The following is a 26,347-nucleotide window of genomic DNA, read 5'->3' on the forward strand; positions in this document are numbered from 1 at the left end:
TCATGCACGCTTAGTCAGCATTCCTTGCTCGAAAACCTCCTTGTCACCGCCCACTTTAAGCTCCGCCTTTCTTTGCTGTGGACTGACAACTTGGAAGTGAACTTTTGCTACGTGTTGGGGTTGAATCTTTACATGCATCAAACATGAACTTTATTTTTATGCTAAAGTGCTGTTTGTAGAATATTAGTACATTGGAACTTGTTCACGTCGACGTCATTAGGAGTGGTTGACTGATGTGAACATAAGCGGTTGTCAACATAACTGAAATTGAAACTTGCCATTGTTTGCATATTTACCCATGACTTTGTTAACATGCATCATGTCAATGTGTGTTGATTGCATATTTTGTGTTGTTGACATGGTTTTCTTCCATTTGTGCATATTTATTATTATTATTCTTATCTAACAGAGCTGCTGTGCGAATTCGCTTCTAAGTTTTACAAATGTTTCTTTTGGTGGTGAACAATCTAAAAGATAAAAAAAAAAATGCGTATGTTGTGGTAGTTGTTGGCATGCTTTTATTTTGAAGCTCGTCGGGAAGTCAGTGAGTGCATATTAGACAATTGTTATGAATGAAGTTACCAATTGTTACGATACATGTCAACACAAACAGACCAATCTCACATTATATGTCAACAAAAGCGGCGCACCATGCATGTGGTTTTGACGGAAATGACAATAAACATTTCTTCAGGTATTTATGCATATAACAAATGCTTCTCTTCTTCAGTAACAGAGATGGTATATAATGCTTCATATATATATATATATATATATATATATATATATCCATCCATCCATCTTCTTCCGCTTATCCGAGGTCGGGTCGCGGGGGCAGCAGCCTAAGCAGGGAAGCCCAGACTTCCCTCTCCCCAGCCACTTCGTCCAGCTCTTCCTGTGGACCCCGAGGCGTTCCCAGGCCAGCCGGGAGACATAGTCTTCCCAACGTGTCCTGGGTCTTCCCCGCGGCCTCCTACCAGTCGGACGTGCCCTAAACACCTCCCTAGGGAGGCGTTCGGGTGGCATCCTGACCAGATGCCCGAACCACCTCATCTGGCTCCTCTCGATGTGGAGGAGCAGCGGCTTTACTTTGAGCTCCCCCCGGATGGCAGAGCTTCTCACCCTATCTCTAAGGGAGAGCCCCGCCACCCGGCGGAGGAAACTCATTTCAGCCGCTTGTACCCGTGATCTTGTCCTTTCGGTCATAACCCAAAGCTCATGACCATAGGTGAGGATGGGAACGTAGATCGACCGGTAAATTGAGAGCTTTGCCTTCCGGCTCAGCTCCTTCTTCACCACAACGGATCGATACAGCGTCCGCATTACTGAAGACGCCGCACCGATCCGCCTGTCGATCTCACGATCCACTCTTCCCTCACTCGTGAACAAGACTCCGAGGTACTTGAACTCCTCCACTTGGGGCAAGATCTCCTTCCCAACCCGGAGATGGCACTCCACCCTTTTCCGGGCGAGAACCATGGACTCGGACTTGGAGGTGCTGATTCTCATCCCAGTCGCTTCACACTCGGCTGCGAACCGATCCAGTGAGTATATATATATATATATATATGTATATATATATATATATATATATATATATATATATATATATATATATATATATATATATATATACATATATATATATATATATATATGTATATATATATATATACAGTCGCGATCAAAAGTTTACATACACGAAAGAACATAATGTCATGGCTGTCTTGAGTTTCCAACACTTTCTACAACTCTTTTTTTTTGTGATAGAGTGATTGGAGCACATACTTGTTGGTCACAAAAAACATTCATGAAGTTTAGTTCTTTAATGAATTTATTATGGGTCTACTGAAAATGTGAGCAAATCTGCTGGGTCAAAAGTATAGGTACAGCAATGTTAATATTTGGTTACATGTCCCTTTGCAAGTTTCACTGCAATAAGGCGCTTTTGGTAGCCATCCACAAGCTTCTGGCAAGCTTCTGGTTGAATTTTTGACCACTCCTCTTGACAAAATTGGTGCAGTTCAGCTAAATTTGTTGGTTTTCTGACATGGACTTGTTTCTTCAGCATTGTCCACACGTTTAAGTCAGGACTTTGGGAAGGCCATTCTAAAACCTTAATTCTAGCCTGATTTAGCCATTCCTTTACCACTTTTGACGTGTGTTTGGGGTCATTGTCCTGTTGGAACACCCAACTGCGCTCAAGACCCAACCTCCGGGCTGATGATTTTAGGTTGTCCTGAAGAATTTGGAGATAATCCTCCTTTTTCATTGTCCCATTTAAAGCACCAGTTCCATTGGCGGCAAAGCAGGCCCAGAGCATAATACTACCACCACCATGCTTGAAGGTAGGAATGGTGTTCATGGGATTAAAGGCCTCACCTTTTCTCCTCTAAACATATTGCTGGGTATTGTGGCCAAACAGCTCAATTTTTTGTTTCATCTGACCCCAGAACTTTCCTCCAGAAGGTCTTATCTTTGTGCATGTGATGTTACCCATAATAATTCATAAAAGAACCAAACTGCATGAATGTTTTTTGTGACCAACAAGTATGTGCTCCAATCACTCTATCACAAAAAAATAAGAGTTGTAGAAATGATTGGAAACTCAAGACAGCCATGACATTATGTTCTTTACAAGTGTATGTAAACTTTTGATCACGACTGTATATACTGAACAAAAATAATCGCAACACTTTTGTTTTTGTTCCCATTTGTCATTAGCTGAGCTCAAAGATCTAAAACCTTTACTATAGACACAAAAGGCCTATTCCTCTCAAACATTCACATTCACAATCGGTCTAAATCTGTGTTTGTGAGTATTTTTCTTAGCCAAGATAATCCATCCCACCTCACAGTGCTGCAATATGAGGGGATTGTCTCAGGTGAATGGCACAACAATGTGCCTCAGGATCTCGTCAAGGTATCTCTGTGCATTTAAAATACCATCAATAAAATATACTTGCGTTAGTTGCCCATAATATACGCCTGCCCATACCATTACCCCACACCCACCGTGGGCCACTCAAATCACAACGTTGACATCAGCAAACTGCTCTCCCACACAACGCTACACACGCTGTCTGCCATCTGCCCTGAACCGTGAAAACCGGGATTCATCATTCATCCATGAGAAGAACACCTCTCCAACATGCCAGACGCCATCAATTATAAGCATTTGCCCACCCAAGTCGATACCCCGATGAGGTCGACGAGCATGCAGATGAGCTTCCCTGAGTCGGTTTCTTACAGTTTGTGCAGAAATTCCTTGGTTATGCAAACCAATTGTTGCAGCAGCTGTCAGGGTGGCTGGTCTCAGACGATCATGGAGGTGCACCTGCTGGATGTGGAGGTCCTGGGCTGGTAGGGTTACACGTGGTCTGCGGTTGTGAGGCTGGTTGGATGTACTGCCAAATTCTCTGAAACGCTTTTGGAGACGGCTTATGGTAGAGAAATGTACATTCAATTCACGGGCAACATCTTCGGTGAACATTCCTGCAGTCAGCATGCCAACTGCGCGCTCCCTTAAAACTTGCAACATCTGTGGCATTGTGCTGTGTGATAAAACTGCCGATTTCGTAGTGGACTTTTATTGTGGGCAGCCTAAGGCACACCTGTGCAATAATCGTGCTGTTTAATCAGCATCTTGATATGCCACACCTGTGAGGTAGGATGGATTATCTTGGCAAAGAAGAAATGCTCACTAACACAGATTTAGACAAATTTATGAACAATGTTTGAGAGGAATAGGTATTTTGTGTATATAGTAAATGTTTTAGATCTTTGAATTCAACTCATAAAGAATAGGAGCAGTAACAAAAGTATTGCGTTCATATTTTTGTTCAGTGTATGTGTGTGTGTGTATATATATGTATATACATAAATGTGTATACATGTATACTGTATGTATATACACTATATTGCCAAAAGTATTTGGCCATCTCCCTTGACTCACATATGAACTTGAAGTGCCATCCCATTCCTAACCCATAGGGTTCAATATGATGTCAATCCATCTTTTGCAGCTATTACAGCTTCAACTCTTCTGGGAAGGCTGTCCACAAGGTTGCGTAGTGTGATTATAGGAATTTTTGACCATTCTTCCAAAAGCGCATTGGTGAAGTCACACACTGACGTTGGTCGAGGAGGCTCCATTCTAATTCATCCCAAAGGTGTTCTATCGGGTTCAGGTCAGGACACTGTGCAAATTTCACACAATTCAATCCGAAATGTACCGTTCCCCTGGCGACCTCCAAACCCAGACTCGTCCATCAGATTGCCAGATGGAAAAGCGTGATTCATCACTCCAGAGAACGCGTCTCCACTGCTCTAGAGTCCATTGGCGACGTGCTTTACACCACTGCATCTGACGCTTTGCATTGGACTTGGTGATGTATGGCTGCTCAGCCATGGAAACCCATTCCTTGAAGCTCTCTGCGTACTGTACGTGGGCTAATTGGAAGGTCACATGAAGTTTGGAGCTCTGTAGCAATTGGCTGTGCAGAAAGTTGGCGACCTCTGCACTATGCGCTTCAGCATCCGCTGACCCCTCTCTGTCAGTTTACGTGGCCTACCACTTGGTGGCTGAGTTGCTGTTGTTCCCAAACTCTTCCATTTTCTTATAATAAAGCCGACAGTTGACTTTGGAATATTTAGGAGCGAGGAAATTTCACGACTGGATTTGTTGCACAGGTGGGCATCCTATGACAGTTCCACGCTGGAAATCACTGAGCTCCTGAGAGCGGCCCATTCTTTCACAAATGTTTGTAGAAACAGTCTCCATGCCGAAGTGCTTGATATAATACCCCTGTGGCTGGGCCAAGTGATTAAGACACCTGATTCTGATCATTTGGATCGGTGGCCAAATACTTTTTGCAATATAGTGTATGTATATAAATATATATGTATATATATATGTTTCTACATATATGTATATGTGTGTATATGTATATATCTGTATGTGCGTATATACTGTATGTGTATATATATATACATTTTACATATATATATTATGTATATACATATATACATATATATGTGTATATGTATGTACACATATATATGTATATGTATATTTTAATAATACCATGAATGAAATAAAGCAGCATAATGCTAGTGCTAATTTATGTCTTTATGAACAAACCCTTTTTTTTTAAACTGAATGTATGGAACTGAATTTGTTGAATTGGAATTTTGCAAACAGATTTCAGATTATGCTGACAATTTCATTTGTGAGCAAAATGTGTGGGTTTAAAAAAATTGTTTGTTCAAATAAAGTGTTTAAAAATTCAATGTAAAAATACAGTGCAGAATTATTTGCTTTTGTATTATCACGTGATCAGCTTTTATCCCTTTTTATGGAATTTTAGGATTTTTTTGTTTCACCAAAGCACAGCATCCTGCACACGTTTAAAGTGTTCATGAAAAATGATCCAAGCACATACAACAGATTGATTGATCTGAAAGTCTGTAGCACTACGTAAACTGCCGATGTTTTGCAAGACCTTTGTCACGTGACTGCAAACTTGTCATCTCATTGGCTGGTTCTGAGACAGGATTGATTGCGTCAGTCTTAGTTTATTATAGTTTTTCATTCAATGAAATTGTCAGCATAATTTGATTAAGTTCACAACATTCAATTGCAAAAACATTTAGTTGTATAAATTCAGTGTAAAAAAAGATTTGTTAATAAGGACACAAATTAACCTTGATACAGTATGACCCGTGCTCGCATACAAATATAATCAATATACAAGTTTAAATGGTTCTGTGACCCAGTCCGTACTTTAAAAAACTTGTATTGCGAAACAGCGTCACCCATTAAAATAAATTAAAATCAATTTAATGAGTGCTTGGCCACAAAAAAAATAATATTTTAAGCATGTAACATGCCTTAAAAAGAAAAAAACAACTTTAAGATAATAAATAGTGTTAAAAAAACAATACAATAAAATCAAATGTAGTACATTAATAATAATGTACAATGTTCATCTTGGAGAGTGGACTTCTACACTGTCTCCTTGCAGCTTTCTCTTCTTTAAACACACCATCAGCAGCTTTTCCCTATTTTCATGGATAAATGTTTAGATATTATTATTGTTGACCCATGCTGCTTCAGTATGGTGCAGACTAGCAGTGCTACGCTCCAACAGTTTTTGAATGCATTTTTAAAGGGATTTAGAGGTAGAATTGATTGCTAACATTAGCTGCATTGCTAGCCACCTAGAACAAGCCATGTTAGGATGCAAAAAAAAACAACAACCCTTTTTGTCATTTTGTCTCTTATAATGATTGTGAACGATAGACACAATAAAAATAAAATAGTGCAGTTCCCCTTTAAGGGAATAAATACATCTTACTCAACTCTCAGTATTTAGACTCGAACTAAAGAATCTGAAAATGGACACATTCTTATAAATTGTAAACGTGGCAGAATGACAATATGACAAATCTGAGTTTAGGAAAACAATGTTTTTATGTACCGTATTTTCTGGACCATAGGGCGCACCGGATTATAAGGCGCACTGCAGATGAATGGTCTATTTTTAAACCAATAACGGAGCAGCATTTTCTTATCCGTGGCTCACTAGTGCAACAACAACGCCGGAAATGTGTCCCGTGAAAAACCGTCCGACCGGAACTCTCTAATAACTAAAGTTCCTAGGGTGAATAATGTATACTCACTACACCGGTATGTTTTAGCGCTTTCATGTTGAGTTTACTGACAGATGTAATTAAGAACTTTACACTACTTTATATTACAAATGGCAACAGCGGAGGATGAATGTCCCATAACCAGTGTTGGGACTAACGCGTTACAAAGTAACTAGTAGTCTAACGCGTTATTTTTTATATTCAGTAACTCAGTTACTGTTACTACATGATGCGTTACTGCGTTATTTTACGTGATTTTTTATGTAGTATCGGCTAGAAACAGAAGATCTGAGTGTGTTTTATTGGAGAGCTGCAGTGTCTGAACAAGGGAGAGAAGAGGCGCGCTCTGTGTGTGTGTGTGACACAGACTCAGATGCCACTTCACCTCCACCTAAGGATTTTAACGGAGGGACTGCTAGCCAGGACAACATTGATAGAGCCATTCAGCGTATGTGGTAGAAGACATGCAGGCTATTTCTACAGTGGAGTCACCCGATTTCAGGCAGCTCATTAGCATGAACAGCAAATGGCACAGAAAACATTTTCCACGTACCTGGACACAGTGGATAGTGAGTACATAAAAATGGAAAGCGAGCTAATGAAAACTCTCCAAACTCTGCCTCTGCGCATCATTCAGCACTGAAGTTACACACACTCTGTCAATTCTCTTATATACGCTTTCATTCTAGACTTCTAGAGTGTTTGATTATCACATCACTCTAAATGTATAGACTATAAAGTTCACAAACATAAAGAGGGATCCTAGTGGGCCAGGCCAATCTTTCCTTATCTCTAAACTAAAACTGGGGAAATGCGTAGAGTGTTCTGGGATTCAGTACAGTGTTGATCTCCTGAAGACATGATTTTATTTCACAATTCCTTGAGAGAAAAAAATGCCTGGTTAGGCTTTGTGTATGTCATGTGTGCCTTCCTTGGGTGAAGCCAGGTTTACAGCTATGTTGTTAATATGCTGTTTGTTACTTATGTATGTTATGTTGCAGCTATTTAAAATAGTTTTGTCAATTTGTTCTGGCCTGAAATAAATTGACCCTTTAAAACATATCTTTGCCTTTGTGTGTTGTATGTAGACAACATTGCTTAGCAGAGTTCAGTGATGCAAAAGCATGTCAAGTTGATCAACAGATTGTATTATTCTCCAGTGCAATAACAGTACTGAAATGAAGGCTAAAAGGGCATTAATGGGAGCCTTAAAAAAAAGAAGGAAAAAAAGAAGTAACTAAATAGTTACTTTTCACAGTAACACATTACTTTTTTAACTGAGTTAGTAACTGAGTTACTTTTTAAATAAAGTAACTTGTAACTGTAACTAACTACTGGTTTACAGTAACTAACCCAACACTGCCCATAACAAGAAGATAGAGAAAAAGAAGAAGCTTATCGACTATGGTGTCGGCACGGACTACAAAGGCGGACCCGCACAATTTTTCAGCATTTATGCAGATCCCAAATACGGATCAGCAGGTACCAGAAGGCAAGCAAAGTTGCTTTTGCATAATATTGCGAAACCAAACGCAAGATATCGTCTTACCTTATACACACTGCTTTGCCAAGTGAGCTAGCTAAACGCTCTGTCATGTTTATGACGATTTCCTTCTTTAATTCAATGAATATCATCCACTTCTTCTTAGCACTGTCCTTCACACCCGCTTTCTTCTTTCCCATAATTAGAAAAACAAAGTTATGTCCATCTCTTGCTATAAGCTAATTCTAGTGAGTAAGAGTGGATGTTTTGGTTTGGATCCTAGAGGGTTTACTGTGACATTCAGTACGCCAACTAGTGGTAGGCAGGCGTGTAACACACATTTTTGCTCGCAACTTGAAGCATAATAATTAGCTGAGACAGATGTTATCTCAAAACACTCGTAAGTTGAGGTACAATTCTACTTAAAAGGAAACATACAAGAGGATGGGTCAAATGCAGACAAAATTTTGCAGTACGTAAAACATGTGACAACAACAAATTCTTCTTCTTCTAAACACTTTATGGGTTTTTATCTCCAAAAATGATCAAACTTGCTGGTTTTATCCTGGTTTCCTTTCCCCCCTAGAGAGAAGTCCATGCATTTCATCTCCGTGACAACAGATTTAAAGGAGCAGCAATGTGTGTTCTTGCTCCTCCCCCTCTTTTTATTGGTCCCAGTGACTGTTTCTCACTGCCTGATTGTCAACATAAGGGGGTTCCACTGCATTATGAATATTATATTAGCTGTAGTAGTTTTTTGGTGTCACATGATCAGTGTTGTTCATGTTGAACTCTTTGAATTTGTTGAGCCCTAACTGAACCTTAAGTGCCTTCGTTACTTTCTTGTGGTATTGGCTTAAAGAAAAACATCAAGCTATTATTGGAGCCGCCATGCTGCTTGTTAACATTCCCAGCCGCCTGACACAAATGTGTTCCGCACGCCCTTAGCTGAAGCCGCCAGGGGAAAAAAGACGGGGCTTATTTAATCCTCATAGCATCCCGACATTGTTAAACTGTCCCTTTCGTTTCTACGCCACTTTTTTACAGCGGTCTGGTAGCTTCCACCTTGTTCATCTTTTTAGCAGCTCACCAACTGAGCTGAATATTCCTGATCAAAACTTCTCATGTGTATCATAAATATATGGACAATAGGAAAAGTAAATCAATCCTAAACATCCCTCTACAATTTAAGTTCAAGAGAAGAGAATGACAGTATGAACACGGCAGCAACCTTTCCCTGTGTTTTTTGTTTGTTTTAACAACTTTATTGTACCTTTATGATGGAATATCTTAACAACTCTGTAATAACTTTTACCCAATCCATATTGGAGACATTTCCACAGCCAAGTATTCAATAGTTTCACTCAACTTTTGATAATGTCTTACCAATGTTTGTGGTAAGGCATTGTCATCAAATCAAAATACAAATAAATGGCATTCAATAAAATGCAATCATAAAATCTACATACAAATACATGGCACACAATATAATGTAATGACTAAATCCATATACAAATAATAATTACACCATAAAATGCAATCATAAAATCAACATGCAAATAAACCACATACAATAAAATGTAATGATAAAATTATATACAAATGAATAATAAACCATAAAAGGCAATCATAAAATGAACATTCAAAAAAATAGCATACAATAAAATGGAATTTATAAAATCGATATAATAAATGGCATACAATAAAATGGAATCATGAAATCAGTATTCAAATAAACAATCACTGGTGTGCCGTCAGGGCCAGCAAGGCCTTCTCTGCTGGCCTAACATAACCAGAAATCATGATCATAATCAAAGATAAAATAATTTTTTAATTTACTTTCCCTAAATACAAACCCCGTTTTCATATGAGTTGGGAAATTGAGTTAGATGTAAATATAAACGGAATACAATGATTTGCAAATCCTTTTCAACCCAGGGACGGCGTGGCGCAGTGGAAGAATGGCCGTGCGCGACCCGAGGGTCCCTGGTTCAATCCCCACCTAGTACCAACCTCGTCATGTCCGTTGTGTCCTGAGCAAGACACTTCACCCTTGCTCCTGATGGGTGCTGGTTAGCGCCTTGCATGGCAGCTCCCTCCATCAGTGTGTGAATGTGTGTGTGAATGGGTAAATGTGGAAGTAGTGTCAAAGCGCTTTGAGTACCTTGAAGGTAGAAAAGCGCTATACAAGTACAACCCATTTATCATTATTTATTTATATTCAGTTGAATGCACTACAAAGACAAGATATTTGATGTTCAAACTCAAACTTTATTATTTTTTTTGCAAATAATAATTAACTTAAAATTTCATGGCTGCAATACGTGCCAAAGTAGTTGGGAAAGTGCATGTTCACCACTGTGTTACATCACCTTTTCTTTTAACAACACTCAATAAACGATTGGGAACTGAGAAAACTAACTGTTGAAGCTTTGAAAGTGGAATTCTTTCCCATTCTTGTTTTTGTCATGTCTGTGTGATCATGTTTTGTTTTAGTAATGTTCGGTTTAAATTTTGGACTTTTTGTGCACTTTTGTTTTGATTTGTCTCCATAGCAACCATTAGTTTTCACCTGTCACGTCACGCACCTGTTTCACGTTTTGACTCACACACACCTGTCACCAATCATGTCACTGTTATTTAAGCATACCTTGTTCATCACTCGTCCTGCCTGCATTGTCATTATGTCACTCCGGTTCAGGTCTCGTTTTGACAAAAGTAAGTTTCCATGTCCATGTCCTAGTTTTTGTTTAAGATTAGCTTCACTTGCGTTTTAGGCACGCTTGCCTTTTTTTTTTGTTGTTGATTGTGGTTGTATTGTTTATGTTCGCGGTAGTGCATGATTTATGTTAAATAAATCCTAGCCTACCTTCACGCTGTTGTCCGTAGCCGTCTATCTTGCGTTGGAAGAACAACCCCTCAGCAAGCTGCGACCCCCATTGACAGTTTTATGTAGAGCTTCAGTCGTTCAACAGTCCGGGGTCTCCGCTGTCGTATTTTACGCTTCATAATGCGCCTCACATTTTCAATGGGAGACAGGTCTGGACTGCAGGCGGGACAGGAAAGTACCTGCACTCTTTTTTTACGAAGCCACGCTGTTGTAACACGTGCTGAGTGTGGCTTGGCATTGTCTTGCTGAAATAAGCAGGTGCGTCCATGAAAAAGACGGCGCTTAGATGGCAGGATATGTTGTTCCAAAACCTGTATGTACCTTTCAGCATTAATGGTGCCTTCACAGATTTGTAAGTTACCCATGCCTTAGGCACTAATGCACCCCCATACCATCACAGATGCTGGCTTTTGAACTTTGCATCGATAACAGTCTGGATGGTTCGCTTCCCCTTTGGTCCGGATGACACGATGTCGAATATTTCCAAAAACAATTTGAAATGTGGACTCGTCAGACCACAGAACACTTTTCCACTTTGCATCAGTCCATCGTTTCTCGATGTTGTTGATAAATGGCTTAGTGACAGTGGTTTTCTGAAGTGTTCCTGAGCCCATGTGGTGATATCCTTTAGAGATTGATGTCGGTTTTTGATACAGTGCCGTCTGAGGGATCAAAGGTCACGGTCATTCAATGTTGTTTTCCGGCCATGCCGCTTACGTGAAGTGATTTCTCCAGATTCTCTGACCCTTTTGATGATATTATGGACCGTAGATGTTGAAATCCCTAAATTTCTTGCAATTGCACTTTGAGAAACGTTGTTCTTAAACTGTTTGACTATTTGCTCACGCAGTTGTGGACAAAGGGGTGTACCTCGCCCCATCCTTTCTTGTGAAAGACTGAGCATTTTTTGGGAAGATGTTTTTATACCCAATTAATGGCACCCACCTGTTCCCAATTAGCCTGCACACCTGTGGGATGTTCCAAATAAGTGTTTGATGAGCATTCCTCAACTTTATTAGTATTTATTTCCACCTTTCCCAACTTCTTTGTCACGTGTTGCTGGCATCAAATTCTAAAGTTAATGATTATTTGCAAAAAAAAAATGTTTATCAGTTTGAACATCAAATATGTTGTCTTTGTAGCATATTCAACTGAATATGGGTTGAAAATGATTTGCAAATCATTGTATTCCATTTATATGTACATCTAACACAATTTCCCAACTCATATGGAAACGGGGTTTGTATCTAAAAGTACTCATATTCTCTTCATGTCATATTATGCTCGTTCCAGTGCTGTTGTTTTTAGTTTTAGTTTGTGTCCAATCAGAATTCAGCTAGCTTATGTTGCTATGCTGTACGAAATCTGCCAGAGGCCTTCAGAATCAACAATGTGGGCGTCTCTGCACTGTAAGTGAACCGGGACATACAGGTGATAAGACAGTTGCGGGGACATACAGGTGATAGACAGTTGCGATAGGTCACGAGTTGTTGTCAGTAAGGCCTTCTAGATGGCTTCCCGTTGAATGTGACAGTTACGCGTCCTGTGATTGGATACTCACCGGGACCGTTAATGAATTTGAGAACACAGAGTTGATTGACAGTTGCGATAGCCAATCAGATCACAAGTTGTTCACAGTAGCCTATCCAAGTAGCCTGATGTTAACGAGACTGTGATTGGATACTCACTTGTCACTCCAAAGTGAGTATCCATTCACAAGTTTAAATTTTGCGGGGAAGCAGGAAGTGTTGCGCTGTAGCCAGACCGGGATAGCAGAGAAGGAGAACAAAACTTTGATTAGGTGGCAGATATATATTTGCAAGGCCATTTTCAAGAAGGAGATTTAAAGAGAAACTACATCTTGTGAGACTATGTTGGCCAACCCCGGAAGCTAGCTCAGCTGTTCTGGCGATCAAATGGAGAAATTCTCGCCATTTCCACTCGAATCAGCGGACGACGAGGTGTACCACTGACTTATACGGCGTCGAATAATGAGTTCAAATATTTGGCCATTTTAATTTTGACAGTACCACATAAGATATGTTTTAATTGCTGATGCGTCTTAATTGATTTTTAAATACGCCAGAAAATAACCCGTTTTGTACACTGTTGATGTGGTTCAATGCCAGTAGGGTGTAAATGTGTTCCTGTATAGTATTTCTCCAGCAATGGTCACGTGGTAACATCAATTATGGTATTTTGAAAGATAATCATTGAAGTGTGATATCACTGAAGGCCTAGGTGGGAAACACACGGCCCGCCACTGTAAACCATATACGTTAAAATGTATTCATCAAATCAATATACAAATACATGTCATACAATAAAATACAATTATAAAATTAACATGCAAATAGATAATACACAATAAAATGCAATCATAAAATCAGCATACAAATAAAAAATATACAATTAAATGCAATCATAAAATCAACATACAAATAAATAACATACAATAAAATATATAAATAGATAAATAAAACAAATACAGGTTAGACTTAGACTTAGACTAGACTTCCTTTTTATTGTCATTCAAATTTGAACTTTACAGCACAGATAAGAACGAAATTACGTTACATAAGCTCATGGTAGTGCAGGATAAAGAAGCAATAAGGTGCATATATATAAATAAATATCCATCCATCCATCCATTTTCTACCGCTTGTTCCCTTTGGGGTCGCGGGGGGCGCTGGAGCCTATCTCAGCAACAATCGGGCGGAAGGCGGGGTACACCCTGGACAAGTCGCCACCTCATCGCAGGGCCAACACAGATAGACAGACAACATTCACACTCACATTCACACACTAGGGCCAATTTTTAGTGTTGCCAATCAACCTATCCCCAGGTGCATGTCTTTGGAGGTGGGAAGAAGCCGGAGTACCCGGAGGGAACCCATGCAGTCACGGGGAGAACATGCAAACTCCACACAGAAAGATCCCGAGCCTGGAATTGAACCCCAACACTACTCAGGACCTTCGTATTGTGAGGCAGACGCACTAACCCCTCTTCCACCGTGCTGTATATATAAATAAATATATATAAATAATATGTAAATATATATATAAATATATATATAAATATATAAATAGATTACTGTACAGATAAATATATTGCACTTTTTCACATGCGTCCACGTTTATGGATGTATGTTATATTGTCTTTTTTATTCCAGCGAGTTAATCCATTTTGGGGGGAGTTGAGGGGATAATTTAATTATGATGCGTTCAAGAGTCTTACGGCTTGATAGACGAAGCTGTTACAGAACCTGGAGGTTCTGCTTCGGAGGCTGCGGAACCTCTTTCTAGAGTCCAGCAGTGAAAACAGTCCTTGGTGGGGGTGGGAGGAGTCTTTGCAGATTTTCTGAGCCCTGGTCAGGCAGCGGCTTTTTGCGATCTCCTGGATAGGAGGAAGAGGAGTCCTGATGATCTTTTCCGCCATCCTCACCACTCTCTGGAGAGACTTCCAGTCTGAGGGATTGCAGGCTCCAGTCCAGACAGAGATGCTGTTGGTCAGCAGGCTCTCTATAGTGCCTCTGTAGAATGTTGTGAGAATGGGGGGAGGGAGCTGTGCTCTTTTCATCCGACGCAAAAAGTGCATGCGCTGCTGAGCTCTTTTTACAAGAGCTCCGGTGTGTAGGGACCAGGTTATATTGTTAGTTATCTGCACCCTCAGGAACTTGGTGCTGCTTACTATCTCTACCGCTGTGCCGTTGATGTAGAGTGGAGCGTGGCTGGACTGGTGCTTCCTGAAGTCAACGATGATCTCCTTGGTCTTGTTGACATTCAGGACCAGGTTGTTGGTTCTGCACCAGTCAACCAGATGTTTCACCTCCTCCCTGTAGTCCATGTCATTGTTGTCATGGATGAGGCCCACTACTTTCGTGTCGTCCGAATACTTCACAATGTGGTTAGTAGTGGACCTGGCGCAGCAGTCATGAGTCATCAACGTGGACAGCAGTGGACTCAGGACGCAGCCCTGTGGGGAGCCGGTGCTCAGGGAGATGGCACTGGAGGTGTTGTTGCCCACTCTCACAGATTGGGGTCTGTCTGTGAGGAAGTCAAGCGGCCAGTTGCAAAGGGGGGTACTGAATCCAAGGGGGGCCAGTTTGCTCACCAAGTGCTGCGGGATGATGGTGTTGAATGCTGGGCTGAAGTCCAGAAACAACATCCGCACGTGTGTGTCCTTTCCTTCCAGATGTTCTAAGCTCAGGTGAAGTGCAGAGGAGATGGCGTCCTCTGTGGAGCGGTTAGGACGATAAGCAAACTGGTGTGGGTCGAATGTGGGGGGAAGTCTGGAGACAATATATTGCTTTACCAGCGTCTCGAAGCACTTCATTATGATGGTGGTGAGTGCAACGGAGCGGTAATCATTGAGGGAGGAGATTGTGGCTTTTTTTGGCACTGGAATGATTGTGGCCGTCTTAAAACATGATGGTACCACAGCCTGGGTCAGCGAGATGTTGAAGATGTCTGTGAGAACCCCAGCCAGCTGGTCTGCACATCCCTTAAGCACCTTGCCCGGAATGTCATCAGGTCCCGGTGCTTTCCGGGGGTTCACTCTCCTCAGGGTTTTACGGACATCCGGGCGAGGGATGGATTTTCTCGCCGGAGTGGTGTTAAGTGCCTCAAACCTTGCAAAGTAGTTGTTAAGGTCATCTAGGAAGCTGATACTGTTGTCACAGGGACAGGGGGCAGCTTTATAGTCCGTGATGACCTGTATGCCCTGCCACATTCGTCTAGTGTTTGTAGGGTTCTCGAAGAAGTCCTGCACTTTCTGACTGTGAGCACGCTTTGCAACCTTAATGGCACGGTTCAGGTTAGCTCTGGCTGATTTTAATGCCACCATGTCGCCAGACTTAAAAGCCTTGTTCCGAGCCTTCAGCATTGCACGTACCTCACTGTTCATCCAGGGTTTCTCGTTGGCCCGTATGGGGATGTTCTTGATCACACTGACATCCTCCATGCACTTCTGAATGTATGCGGACACAGACTCTGCATACTCCTCCATACATGTGTGGTGATTTTCGGTGGCGGCTGCTTTGAACATGTCCCAGTCTGTGGTTTCGAAGCAGTCTTGTAATGCTTCCATTGCTCCCTCTGGCCAGGTCCTCACCTGCTTTACTGTAGATTTCTTCCTGATCAGCAGGGATTAGCATCACAGATAGATGGTCTGAGGAGCCGAGGTGGGAGCGTGGTGCAGCTTTATACGCCTGTTTAATATTACTATACACCAAATCCAATCTACTTCCACCCCTGGTTGTAAAATTCACATACTGATGGAAATGAGGGAAAACTGTTTTCATGTTAGCTTAAAATCCCCTGCCACGATGAAAACTCCCTCTGGATGTGTAGTTTGCAGTTCATTGATGGAGCAGTACAAAGCATTCAAAGCGTCTTTGGTGTTAGCACTGGGGGGTAATGTACACTGCTGTGAAGATCATAGCACTGAAATACCTGGGTAAATAAAATGGCCTGCATTTTATAGTTCATAGTTCAACACCAGGAGAGCAGTGACGTGGTACTATCTTCCCATTATTGCACCAGTTATTATTGACGTATATGCAAACACCACCGCCACGGGATTTACCAGTGAGAGATCTACTCCTGTCCGCCCGAAACATAGTTAGCCCCTCGATTCTAACTGCCTCGTCCGGAACGGATGATTTCAACCACGTTTCTGTTAGAAATATGGCGCAGCAGTCTCTCATCTCGTGTCTTGCATTTAAATCCAGCTTCAGGTAGTCCAGTTTGTTCTCCAGGGAGCGGACATTTGAAAGCAGGATGGAAGGAAGCGGCGTTCTGTGAGGATTAGCCTTTAGCTTTGTTGTTAGCCCCGCTCGGCATTCCCGCTTCTGCTTCCGATCACACCACTTACGTGTCTTCCGTTGACGGTCCCCGCTGGTACTTGACTCCGCTGCTTCAAAGGCCGCTGGATGTAGCCGGCGAAGTATTCCCATGCTAGCGAGGAGGTCCAACGTACAAGCATCTTTCAGTACAAACCGGCCCGATCTATCCACATCCAGAATTGTCTGGCGGTCGTATGTGACCAAAGAGTGTCCACGCTGTAAGCCAGCCATGAAATTTAAATAATTGTCCGGTATTTTTGCCAAATTGTTAAATTCTACCATGAGCATCTGCAAGCCGCAACCCGTCAGGTTACGAAGTTTTGAGTTACAACATTTTGTGTTATTTCCTTTTGTGTTCCTACATTTTGTGATACAGTGCATTCACTCTCAAAAATCATTCAATACAGTAAAACCCCAATTAACTTTATACAGGGTTCACAATTAGAAAAGTTATTATTTGGACACAAATATTCCCATAAAAAATAATGCAATTACTGGATCATTGGTTCCATTCTGGACAAAAGTTCCAATTTTAATACACTTTGACAATATACAGCTGTACATCACACACAAACACACACACACACGTACGCACGCACGCACGCACACACACACACACACAAACACATACACACAAACACACTCACACACATCACAATTAAGATACTTTGGCAACAGATTATGGAAATGAAAATGTTTTATAGAAAATAATTAAAGTAAACACAGTAACACATTTTTAATCAAGATTATCTAATTAGAAGTAGAATCAGTTAGTATGGTTGTAAACTAGAGGATGTAGTAAATGTGTGGTATTTAATGCTACATGTATTTTTTAACAAAAATAAGTGTCTTGTGCACAATAACAAAACAAAAACAAAATCTACTATTGGCTTTCATTTAAATCATTTGGGTTTTGCCCTAGAAGCCTTCCTGTATCGAGATAATTATCCCCGATATATAGTAAACAACAACGAAAAATACAAAAAATAAATCTGTGATTATAAAAAAATATATCAATGTAATCACTGTAGTATCGACCATATACTGATACTAGAAGAGGCTGTTGAAGTGAAGGTGATTTAAATAAATGATAAATGGGTTACACTTGTATAGCGCTTTTCTACCTTCAAGGTACTCAAAGCGCTTTGACAGTATTACCACATTCACCCATTCACAAACACATTCACACACTGATGGCGGGAGCTGCCATGCAAGGCGCTAACCAGCAGCCATCAGGAGCAAGGGGTGAAATGTCTTGCCCAAGGACACAACGGATGTGACTAGGATGGTAGAAGGTGGGGATTGAACCCCAGTAACCAGCAACACTCCGATTGCTGGCACAGCCACTCTACCAACTTCGCCTAAAACAACAAGACTGTCATTTGTTTGTTGTGACGAAAACGTGCATGCAGAGGACAACTGTGCTGATTAGCCTCGCTCGGCAGTTAATTAGACCCAAGGTGACGTTACGACCACAGAAGGTTGGAGTGTGATAACACTTCTACTTTCTCTGTGGCAACCAGATTTCACTTCTGTCATGACGGTTAACTCCTTACTTTCAGTATGAATGTACAGTACAGTATGTAGTGTGTATGGTATCAATCATCAAAAAATATATATATATCTAAATGTATTTGTACAGCCCTTGAAGGGGAACTCTTTTGTGTGCTGATTTGGAGCCAGCAGACACCAAAACAAATGTATATCTCCTCTATATACAGATGAAAAAAACATCTTGCAACATGCATTTTCATTCACCTGGATCTTTACTGTCAGTGCAAGCGTGTCACATAATGCACCTTCGGCGTGCTAAAAATTAGGTTCCGTTGTATTCGCTGGAGGAACTTCTAAAAAAGGTGGAGCTGATTATATTTGTGTGCTGCGTGGTACACAACATAACAAAACAACACAGGTTGGAGCATGTCATTGATGTGCAGTAAATGAGTGTCTCCATGGTGACACATAGTACACACAAAATACTCATTTATATATAGCGGTTATCAATTGTACACACAGTCTTAGTAGATCACCCACAACACACCGGCTAATAGTACACACAATTTTATACTTTGTACACACTATTTGTATTTTGTTATCTTAGTAGATCAGATCCTAAGAGGCTTATCAATGAAACCTATAACAAGTAGCAACATCACAGTGTCTCAATTTGTTATAATTTAAAAAGAAACAGAGGAAATGTATTTTATCATACGTTTATATAATAAACATGCAGCCTTACGACTGTTAAAGTCTGTTTACTTTTGCTAGTTATCAGACTGTGTCCGAATCAAGAGAGTTTGCACATATTACTTCATGATCATGTACTGTATTGTTATGGTTATGGTTTTAGTTTGTATTGTAGCTTAATGCAGTGATTAAAAAAATGAGTGCCTGGTCATGATTGTTAATATGCTTTTAGTGCACGTATTAGAACCTCAGAGGCCATCGAGCTCTTCTTTGGTCACTGCTCAACCCTCCATAGTCTCGTAGTTAATGGCAACACTTTTAGCAGTAAAGGAAATCAACAACATTATTGGAAGGAGAAAGTTAAGCTGAGTGAAACTAATGATCTTCATCAGTCATACATTTTTAAAGTTGTTTGATAATAGACTGCAGCTTCAGAAAACGCTGTATAGCCCGCAGACTTTTTTTGGGCTCTGGAAATCACTAATAAGCCGGAGTTCTTTGAACGCAGATTTCTGGCCAGGACATATGGTATGATGGAGCTAGACCGTGTAGTATTTTATACGTAAGTAGTAAAACCTTAAAGTCACATCTTAAGTGCACAGGAAGCCAGTGCAGGTGAGCCAGTATAGGCAATATATATATTTAGTACTATAGTTTTAGTATTATAGTTTTACACATCATACAAAAAGCTGACATCTAAGCAAGAATAAGTACCTGAAATCACAAAAAATATAGATTTCTATTACTAAATATTTTCTTTCAGGCACATTTTTAATTAGATTTATTTACACTGGAACCCGTTTAGTCGACACAGCTTGGACTCACTGACTAACGTCGACATAAGCGGTATTGGCGTAACTGAAACATTGAACATTTACTTGTGATTTTGTTTAGAAACATAAAAAGAATGTACTGTATGACCACTAAGTATTTTTTTTTGTTAAAATGGTTTTCTTCCATTTGTGCATATCTTTATTTATATTCTTCTGTTTTCTTTTGAAAATGTGTATTATTATCAAACAGAACTGCTGTACACATTTGCTACAATCTTTCTTCTTTTGGCTAAATATGTGAAACAGTGGGGTAGGGGAATACTGCCATGCTTTTAATTTGAAGCTAACTTTCCACTGAACAGGAAGTTAGTGTGTGTATGGTCTAATGTTGTGTAATTAAACAGTAGTAATGTTGCTGCTTAGTGAAAATGTTGACCTTAACAATACTGTACCACATGTCAACATAGTCGGACTGATAGTTCATAGAAATTACCTGTTTGTGTCGACAAAAGCGAATGATCATAAACAAACAATATTTTAGTGAAGTGGTCAAGTTTTAGTCACAAGAAGAACAAGTGGAACACGACTTGATGAGTTGGTCGACATAGACTCGTCGAGATAAACACGTTCTATTGTATGTTCAGTACAATATTGCCTCCCGAGAGAGAACACACGTTAACATAGACAAGTTATCAACATTAGCGAGTTCCAGTATACACTATTAAAATTGTTGTCTTCAGTAAAATGTTGTGTTGCTGACATATATAATCATTACACAGAACAATATGATAAAATTCAGGGAAGGTGCCATAGGACCATGTGGCGTAATGGATAAGGCTTCGGATCAGAAGATTGAGGGTTCGAGTCCCTTAATGATTGTGTTTCTTTGATAAATGTATTTTAGTCAGGGACAATTAATGACTAATTGTGTTGTGCATGTTGTACAAGTATGGGGAACTTAATTCTAAAACAGTTTTTACTTCACCTTTGAACTACTAAAATAATATATACATACAGTATATGTACTGTATATACTGCATATATATATATATATATATATATATATATATATATACAAACCCCGTTTCCATATGAGTTGGGAAATTGTGTTAGATGTAAATATAAACGGAATACAATGATTTGCAAATCATTTTCAACCCATATTCAGTTGAATATGCTACAAAGACAACATATTTGATGTTCAAATTGATAAACTTTTTTTTTTTTGCAAATAATCATTAACTTTAGAATTTGATGCCAGCAACACTTGACAAAGAAGTTGGGAAAGGTGGCAATAAATACTGATAAAGTTGAGGAATGCTCATCAAACACTTATTTGGAACATCCCACAGGTGAACAGGCAAATTGGGAACAGGTGGGTGCCATGATTGGGTATAAAAACATCTTCCCAAAAAATGCTCAGTCTTTCACAAGAAAGGATGGGGCGAGGTACACCCCTTTGTCCACAACTGCGTGAGCAAATAGTCAAACAGTTTAAGAACAACGTTTCTCAAAGTGCAATTGCAAGAAATTTAGGGATTTCACCATCTATGGTCCCTCAGGCTGTACTGCATCAACAAACGACATCAGTGTGTAAAGGATATCACCACATGGGCTCAGGAACACTTCAGAAACCCACTGTCAGTAACTACAGTTGGTCGCTACATCTGTAAGTGCAAGTTAAAACTCTCCTATGCAAGGCAAAAACCGTTTATCAACAACACCCAGAAATGCCGTCGGCTTCGCTGGGCCTGAGCTCATCTAAGATGGACTGATACAAAGTGGAAAAGTGTTCTGTGGTCTGACGAGTCCACATTTCAAATTGTTTTTGGAAACTGTGGACGTCGTGTCCTCCGGACCAAAGAGGAAAAGAACCATCCGGATTGTTATAGGCGCAAAGTTGAAAAGCCAGCATCTGTGATGGTATGGGGGTGTATTAGTGCCCAAGACATGGGTAACTTACACATCTGCGAAGGCGCCATTAATGCTGAAAGGTACATACAGGTTTTGGAGCAACATATGTTGCCATCCAAGCAACGTTACCATGGACGCCCCTGCTTATTTCAGCAAGACAATGCCAAGCCACGTGTTACATCAATGTGGCTTCATAGTAAAAGAGTACGGGTACTAGACTGGCCTGCCTGTAGTCCAGACCTGTCTCCCATTGAAAATGTGTGGCGCATTATGAAGCCTAAAATACCACAACGGAGACCCCCGGACTGTTGAACAACTTAAGCTGTACATCAAGCAAGAATGGGAAAGAATTCCACCTGAGAAGCTTAAAAATGTGTCTCCTCAGTTCCCAAACGTTTACTGAGTGTTGTTAAAAGGAAAGGCCATGTAACACCGTGGTGAACATGCCCTTTGCCAACTACTTTAGCACGTGTTGCAGTCATGAAATTCTAAGTTAATTATTATTTGCAAAAAAAATAAAGTTTATGTGTTTGAACATCAAATATCTTGTCTTTGTAGTGCATTCAATTGAATATGGGTTGAAAAGGATTTGCAAATCATTGTATTCCGTTTATATTTACATCTAACACAATTTCCCAACTCATGTGGAAACAGGGTTTGTATATATATATATATATATATATATATATATATATATATATATATATATATATATATATATATATATATATATATATTAGGGCTGCAGCTAACGATTATTTTTCTATCGATTAATCTATAGATTGTTTTTTTTTCCGATTAATCGGTTAATCTATAGATTATTTTTTCGATTAATCTATAGATTATTTTTCCTTTTACCGATTATTTTTTTAATTTAAAATTAAGATGAAAAAAATAAATTTAGGCCAGTTTTTTCAAAAGGCATGGCTTTTATTTCCCAAAAAAAAAAGTATGGCCACTCAGTCAACATTGAAAACATGGCAAAACATTCTGTAACACTGTAAACATTTGTGCCAATCTAAATATTCTGGAGCACTGTAAACATTAAGTATTTCTTTTAAAATGTGCAAAATAAACATCCAGTCCAACACAGTACACTATAACCAATTCTACTCATTCCAGTGAGTGACTAACAGTTGTAATGAAGAAAGGTTAGCATGTCTACATGCTCTGGGGTGAGGCTGGTTCTTTTCTTGTTTACAATATTCCCAGCAGCTGAAAATAGGCGCTCAGAAGGGGTCGATGTGGCTGGAACTGAGAGGTAAGACCGAGCCTGATGTTCTTTCCACCATTTTAATGGGTTTTCATCCTTGGAAATGGGGGATTCTCCAAAATAAGACACTAACTCGTTTCTGACCATTTCAGCATCATTACTGTCATTGTTGTCTTCCTCATTGTTGCTGAGTTCATCTGAATCTGAGCCAAGAAGTGTGTCTAGTAAAGATACAGGCTGCCTGTCAGCATCTGGTCTTTCCACTTGCATTGCTGTGCCCTGTTGAGCGTGTCTCTCCTTTTCCCTTCTTTTCTCCTCCAGAACTATTGCATGCAGCTTGTATTGAACTTTTAAACACTCATCTGCAGTCAGGAATTTCAGCTTCCTGAATCGTGGGTCAAGTGCAGCTGCTAATATGCACACATTTGGTCCATCATCTTTGAATGTGGTCTCGGCTTCCCACCTGGATGTTATCTCACGTGCAGCAGTGACCTGGAAACACTTGATTGATGCATTTTCAAAAGCAGTTTGTGTAGCCTTCCAAAGCCCTTTGACCAGCAGAGGGACAGCGGAAACTGTTACATAAGATTCTCCACTCAGGTACACAGTTGCACATTCAAAAGGTTTCAGAACTTGTTCAAGTTCTTCAAGCAAGCTCCACTGGTCAGCCTTAAGATCCAGAAAATGCTTCCCTCTTTGAGTGACCTCCGGATCTGACAGAGTTGCTGTTATTGGCCACCTCTGCTCAAGCAGGCGACTAATCATGTAAAAGGAACTGTTCCATCTCACAGACACATCTTGTATGAGGCTGTGGTCTGGAGAACCCATTTGTTTTTGCTTAACCTTTAGTTTTGTACTGGATAGCTCACTTTTTCTGAAGTGCTCGACCAAACTTCTTGCTGCTCCTAAAGCTCTGCTGATGTGGTTGTCCTTTAGAGCATGGTTAACTACAAGCTGTAGAGTATGGCCAACACATCTGAGGGATGAAACACCATGTCTTTCCTCAAGAACTCTTAAAGCTGCAACAACATTTGCAGCATTGTCATGTACAATGACTTGTACTAGTTTTATGTTTATTTCAAACTTATTGACAACATCCTCAATCCAAGAGGCAATGTTTTCTGCAGTGTGCTTTTCATTGAGGGGCATTGTTGTCAAGTTAATTGAGGTAAGCTCCCACTCATCATTAACAAAGTGAATGGTGACACCAAGGTAAGCTTCAGTGGCCATACTTGTCCATGCATCAGTTGTGAGTGTCAGTTTTCCTTTCACATTTTTCAGGATTGCTTTGACTTCATTCATTTTCTTTGTGTATTTTTGCTCCATAAGCTTAGTGAAGTGGGTTCTTGATGGTAGTGTGTAGCCAGAGTGAAACCGTTTGATCATTTTTTGAAACCCTTCCCCTTCTACCATATTTAATGACCTCATGTCTATGACCATCATTTCCAGGACACCATCAGTCAGGTCAGCGGCCACTTGGGGTGTGCATTCAGTCCCATGCCTCTTTGGAAAAAAATCCTGGACACTGCTTTGTCGTTTGCTGCAACATAAGAGACAACGATTAATTTTCATTTTAAATATACCCAAATACAGCTTACTTTAATACAAAAGGTTAATTAAACTACACACATTATCTTGTTAAATTGGTTTAATAACACAACAATGATAGTATGATTAAAGTGAAGTTAATTGTTCGTTTGTACATAGTATATGTAACTGTTAATGTTGTAAAAGGTATTTGCACAACTTATTAACGTTAGCGTTAAAGATAGTATATGTAACTGTTAATGTTGTAAAAGGTATTTGCACAACTTATTAACGTTAGCGTTAAAGATAGTATATGTAACTGTTAATGTTGTAAAAGGTATTTGTACAACTTATTAACGTTAGCGTTAAAGAGGAGCGCGTCTTTGTAAACACTGAACAGGCACGCCAAACGCGCCTCTCAGAGCGAAACGGTGCTTTAGTTTATGAATTTACAACGCAGATACAAATGACACATTCATGTTTTTTTGTAATGATGACAACGTATACTCACGCGGATGATTGACTCGTTGATGGTGATGGGAAGAACGCTGTCGGATGTTTTCTTTTTAGATGCTCGTTCATAGCCGTTGTGCTGCTGTGATACGCCATTTCCGCTCGACACAGTGTGCATAAAACAACATTATTAGGCCGTTTATTAAAATACTCCCACACTTTTGACGACTTTTGGCGTGTTTTTTTCCCCTCGCTCGCATCGTTTGCTCTGCGCTCCGCCATGACAGTGGTGTGACGTAAATATGCGACGCGCCGACGCACAAAAATGACGTCGACGTATTTACGTAACCGATGACGTCGACTACGTCGACGCGTCGTTTCAGCCTTAATATATATATATATATATATATATATATATATATATATATATATATATATATATATATATATATATATATATATATATATATATATATTGTTGTCAGAAAGAGAGTGTCTGACTGTTGTATTATGAAGTTGTGACATGGTGAGTGCAGCACAATATGAGAGCGAGTCCAGTTCTCACTGGCGCTCATCGAGGGCGGACGCTCCCCTTCCCTCTCCCTCATCTCTCCTGTTTGCTTCTTTGTCTTGTCTTGTCTTAACTTTCTTCTTGCCTTTTTTTTCACTGCTCTCCAAATCTAAACAATGGAGCTAATTAACTCTCAACGAAATTGACAAGATCTTTGGTTTGGGGGAACCGGCCTGTCTTGACGGAGCGGTTGTTACTGGACACATGACGGACTCTTGGAGAACAAGGAGTGCCGCAAGCCTGGCGACCCTTGCAGTCGAGGATGTGGAGGATGTGAAAATATCCACCTATTCAGAATTATGACAACAGGACATCTGCTGATTGTAATAAGCCTTGCTCTGGTTTGTCGACAAATTGGAAGTTGCTGGCAGCCTTCAAAGTATCCCAAGGCTGCCACAACTGATTGGAGGATGCGGGAAGAACTGTGGACACTCTTGTGATTTGGCTAACATCGGACCGTCTTGCCCTGCAGGATGCATTTGAGGACCAGTAATAGACAATTAAAAGTGAAAATTTTATTTTTGCTTGCAAACAAATCATTCTTAATTTGGATTGTTTCCCTGGCTTCGGGACTCTCCCGAAGGACAATGCGGCGAAGACACAACAAACTCCCTTCTTGTCTCTGATGGACACACACCTGTTGTTGTTGACTTTGGACTGACTGGCGGTTGCAAGAACACCAAGGTCGCGGAACAGAGACATGCTGCAGGCTTACACACACACACGCATCCACAAAAAATATACGCCACACACACATACCTCACTCCCAATCCCACGCCTTCCACGCTTGAATCCCTTAGGGGTGATGAACGGCTGGGCAGCGCTTGAATAGCAGT

At 40.2% G+C, this 26,347-nt stretch overlaps 2 protein-coding genes across 2 annotated transcripts in view; one reads left to right on the top strand and one right to left on the bottom strand.

The window, feature by feature from the left end:
• LOC140678965 (E3 SUMO-protein ligase ZBED1-like) lies at positions 1 to 25,324 on the bottom strand. The gene is made up of 3 exons (XM_072913575.1): positions 24,999 to 25,324; positions 23,195 to 24,500; positions 1 to 126 (listed from the first exon to the last, which is right to left on the bottom strand). The coding sequence occupies exons 1-3, from the start codon at positions 25,220 to 25,222 to the stop codon at positions 1 to 3; spliced, it is 1,656 nt and encodes a 551-aa protein (XP_072769676.1). The 5' UTR covers positions 25,223 to 25,324.
• Positions 1 to 26,347, top strand: part of gfod1 (glucose-fructose oxidoreductase domain containing 1) — a 54,713-nt gene that overhangs the window by 6,269 nt on the left and 22,097 nt on the right. The gene's annotated exons all lie outside the window — the stretch shown is intronic.

This window comes from Nerophis lumbriciformis, linkage group LG07 (genome assembly GCF_033978685.3).
Source record: "Nerophis lumbriciformis linkage group LG07, RoL_Nlum_v2.1, whole genome shotgun sequence".
Taxonomy (NCBI): domain Eukaryota; kingdom Metazoa; phylum Chordata; class Actinopteri; order Syngnathiformes; family Syngnathidae; genus Nerophis; species Nerophis lumbriciformis.

Excerpts from the sequence above, each read along its gene's own strand:
- LOC140678965 (XM_072913575.1), bottom strand. The coding sequence starts at position 25,222 with ATGGCGGAGCGCAGAGCAAACGATGCGAGCGAGGGGAAAAAAACACGC. Across the intron at positions 24,501-24,998 it reads TCAACGAGTCAATCATCCGC|CAAACGACAAAGCAGTGTCC; the intron begins GTGAGTATACGT and ends CTTATGTTGCAG. Across the intron at positions 127-23,194 it reads CAGATGCTGACAGGCAGCCT|ATTCAACCCCAACACGTAGC; the intron begins GTATCTTTACTA and ends ATGCATGTAAAG.